At 60.1% G+C, this 3,385-nt stretch overlaps 1 protein-coding gene across 7 annotated transcripts in view; it reads left to right on the top strand.

Moving 5' to 3' along the window:
• The window catches only part of RAPGEF1 (Rap guanine nucleotide exchange factor 1), a 136,090-nt gene extending 133,110 nt beyond the window's left edge, over positions 1-2,980 (top strand). For all 7 annotated transcript variants that reach the window (XM_045288551.1, XM_045288550.1, XM_045288553.1 and 4 more), the window contains one exon: positions 261-2,980. In XM_045288551.1, coding sequence (XP_045144486.1) covers positions 261-411 — 151 coding nt within the window. In that variant the 3' untranslated portion in view covers positions 412-2,980. The remainder of the gene's footprint in view (positions 1-260) is intronic.
• Positions 2,981-3,385: the final 405 nt, after the last annotated feature.

Below are 3,385 nucleotides of genomic sequence, written 5' to 3'. Positions count from 1 at the left end.
TCTCTCTCTCTCTCTCTCTCTCTCTCTCGTCAGGACTGGCCAGTGTCCTGCCCCCCAGATGAGCCCCTCGACCCTCCTCGGTGTGGGTCGGCAGCATCCCTGCAGGGCATGGCCCAGTCAGAGGACTGAGGCTGGCCACTACAGCTCTTCTGACTCTGCTCATGGTGGCTGCCCAGCAGGGGCTGCAGTCCCTCTCTGAGTGGACCCAAGCAGGTCTCTGTCCACGCTGGCTCTCGCTGACTGCTGCCTTCCCTCCCCAGGCATTATGACATTCGGAGAAACGATGACATTGTCAACTTCTTCAATGACTTCAGTGACCACCTGGCTGAGGAGGCCCTGTGGGAACTCTCTCTGAAAATCAAACCCAGGAACATAACGCGGAGAAAAACAGACCGAGAAGAGAAAACCTAGGACCGGGTGTGGGAGCGAGGAGACGCTCGAGAGAGGTGCAGCGGGCCGCTCCGAGGCCGCACAAGACTTTGGACCTGGCGCAAGGTGGCAGCCCTGTCCCCGATCAGGCTGCAAGTGTCCGGGCCTCGGAGCCCCAGGCCCGGCCCGGCCTCTGGTGTGATAGGCGAGGCTGGAGTCGAGCCTGCTGGCAGCTGTCCACCTCCCTCCTCGGAAGGAGCAGACCCTGTGGCCCACAGAGAGCCCACTGGGCTGGTGTTAGACTGATGTTGTGAACTGGTGGTTTCCTGCATTTTCTAAGTATTTTCTTTCATTTCTACCCTCCCCTCCCCTCCAACACCGCACGCCAGCCTGGGAGCCACACAGCGATGGCAGCAGCAGTAGCTCAAGGCACAGAGGCCGAGGGTGCGGAGGGGCCCCGCTTCCAGCCGCCCTCCGGATGAACTAGGATGGAGGGAGCCTCAGAGTGGGCCAAGAGCGGGGAGGACACCGGGAGATCCCTTTCATTCTAAAATAGCGGCCGGGAGAGCTCTCGCCAGCCCCAAGAGGTACTGCTGGACTTCCCAGCAGCCCCCTTGATGGTAGTGGCCTGGGACCCTCTGCTGGGCGGTGAATCTCCACCCTCTTGTACTTTAGTCTTCCCCCACCGCTCCGCTGGGACGACCCCCTGACCCTGAGAGCTGACAGTTTTTCATCGCCACTTCCCCTCAGAGAAACCATACCTCGGAGAGTCCAGCTTTTCTGAACGGGCAGCAGCCCAAAGGAGAGACACCCCCCCAGAGCCCTCTGTACCGGCAGAGCTCATGAAACCCCTCTTCTGTTGCATCTGTTGCTTGCTGTGTGCCTTAAACTCCCCTGTGCCCTGCACCCTGGCCCACAGGCTGCCCTCGGCTCCTGCCCTGTGCCCCTTGACTGAAGAAGGACCCTGGGCCCTGAGACCTGGCTACAGAGGTGGCAGTGGGTCACAGCCCCACCCTGCAGGGCTTCCTTGTCCACTGGCAGAAGTGGGGTGGGGGGGAGGTGGGTCAGGGGTCTTTCATCCTCCTCGTCAAAAACCACTGGACAATCCCAAGCCAGTGTGGGGCCCCCTCCTGCCTCTGCAGAGCTGCCAGCTGCCGGCCTTCCCAGAGTGCTGCATCTCCTGTCAGGGCTTCTAGCTCCCCCACCCCTGGGGCGGGCCGCCTTTTGTTTTTGTTTGGTTGTTTTGCATGATGGAGGGCTCTCCTGGGTCTGGGCCAGTCCCAGGAGGTGCGAGCAGAACTGGGAAAGGGAGTGGGCGGTGGCTGCGGGCTGGGGAAGTCGGCCCCTGTGGCCTCCGCAGGCCTTTGAGCGGCTCTCTGGTCAAGAGGAGAACCGGCTGGGTTTGTTTTGTCTCTCCCTTGCTTTGTTTGTCTGTGGAGTAGGTGCCGACACAAGGGCCCGCAGGACAGGGCAGAGCTCCCAGAGGCTTTCCAAGGCTGTGCTTCTTGACGGAAGCAGACCGCCTCGGCTTGCGCCTGCAGGGCAGCTGGTGGGTTCAAACCACCCACCTCTCAGCAGCCACGCACTGGGGCACTGCAGCCACAGGCGTCTGTCCAGGTTGAGGAGGAAACCGGTGAACTGTCGGTTAAAATCCACCTCTGGCAACACTGCTGCCAGCGGAGGGCTGCAGCGGAGGGCTGGAACATGTCACTTTATTATTTAAGTGTGTGTGTGTGTGTGTGTGTGTGTGTGCGCGCGCGCGCGCAGAATCGCTGATTTATTAACAGTATTGTATGGGGAGTGGGTTTGGTTTGGTTTGGTTTTTTGTTTTCTCATTTGTCTCCTCTTTTTTTTTTGAAGTCCCCTCATTTCAAACTGCCCCGTGGCCGCCCTCAGCCCAGCTCTGTTGACTGCTGCTGTGCGTGTACATCTGTGTGTGCCTGTGAGTGGCTGCTATGCCTGTGGGGCCTTTGGATGATATGAATTCAAACCACCCCTGCATTTTTGAGACACCCCCAGGAGACAGCCAAACTACCCCCCCTTCCAGGGACAAACCACAGTCTGTTCACAGGCCAGCTTGTCCCCAGCCAGGAGCTGGGCCCTGCATGCTAGAGCAGGCCTGGCGCCATCCTCAGAGGCGCCTGGTGGTCTAACTGCCTGCCCAGGCACCAAGCGGCAGTGCCCAGGAGAGGCAAGCGAGACTGGCTGTGTGAGAACGTGAAGTGTGGGACCCAGATTTGTGGCCAGCCTCCCCACCCTGTGCCTCATTGACACCCACTATCTGGACGAAGTGTGCTGCTGCAGCCGCAGCTATGAGGTGTGTTGGTGGGGTGGGGTGCGGGCTAGGTGGGGGTCATCTTTACAGACCTGATCAAGATCATCCAGTTCCCGGAAGAAAGTTCCATTCACACTGATGGGTGTGGGAGGAAGCCATGTCCAACTGAACCCCAATTCTGAGCAGCATCTCCCTCTCTGGCGGCCCCCCAATCCCACCCCAACTGTCACATTGTAATATACTGCCCCCAACTGACCCACCCAACAGTGGCATCTTCCCGCAGACATTTCAAATGTGTGACTTTTATATGAAAAAAAATAAAACAGAGGAAAGCGCTCCCCTGCCTGGTGAGCCTATTTCCCTGCAAGTACTGTGTGGCCTGCACGGCCCTTGCCTCCCTTGGCGACCTTAGGCAGCAGGGCAGGGGCAGGACTGCTGGTGGCCCGAGAAGGGCAGTGGCCCTGAAGCAGAGGCACAGGAGCCCCGGTGCAGGCAGAGCGGACACCCATCCCCCCCCCAGAGGACCCGAGGCCAGGCAGCTGCACGCTCAGCCAGCACCCAGGAGGCTCAGGTAGGTGTGTGCCTGGACCCAGGAGCGGGCCCCAGTGGCACCCTGCATCGAGGAATAGTCTGCTCCCCAGTGTGCCCAGCTTCAGCCTCGCCTTTGTGTGAAGGCCGGTGAGGGAGAGTGGGCTTCCAGCCACGGGTACTGCTGATTGCTCTCTGTGCCACAGCTGCAAC

Source organism: Echinops telfairi, unplaced genomic scaffold (assembly GCF_000313985.2).
Source record: "Echinops telfairi isolate 266 unplaced genomic scaffold, ASM31398v2 ScPeMD7_22;HRSCAF=79, whole genome shotgun sequence".
NCBI classification, from domain to species: domain Eukaryota; kingdom Metazoa; phylum Chordata; class Mammalia; order Afrosoricida; family Tenrecidae; genus Echinops; species Echinops telfairi.
This window is presented reverse-complemented; position numbering and strand designations above follow the sequence as displayed.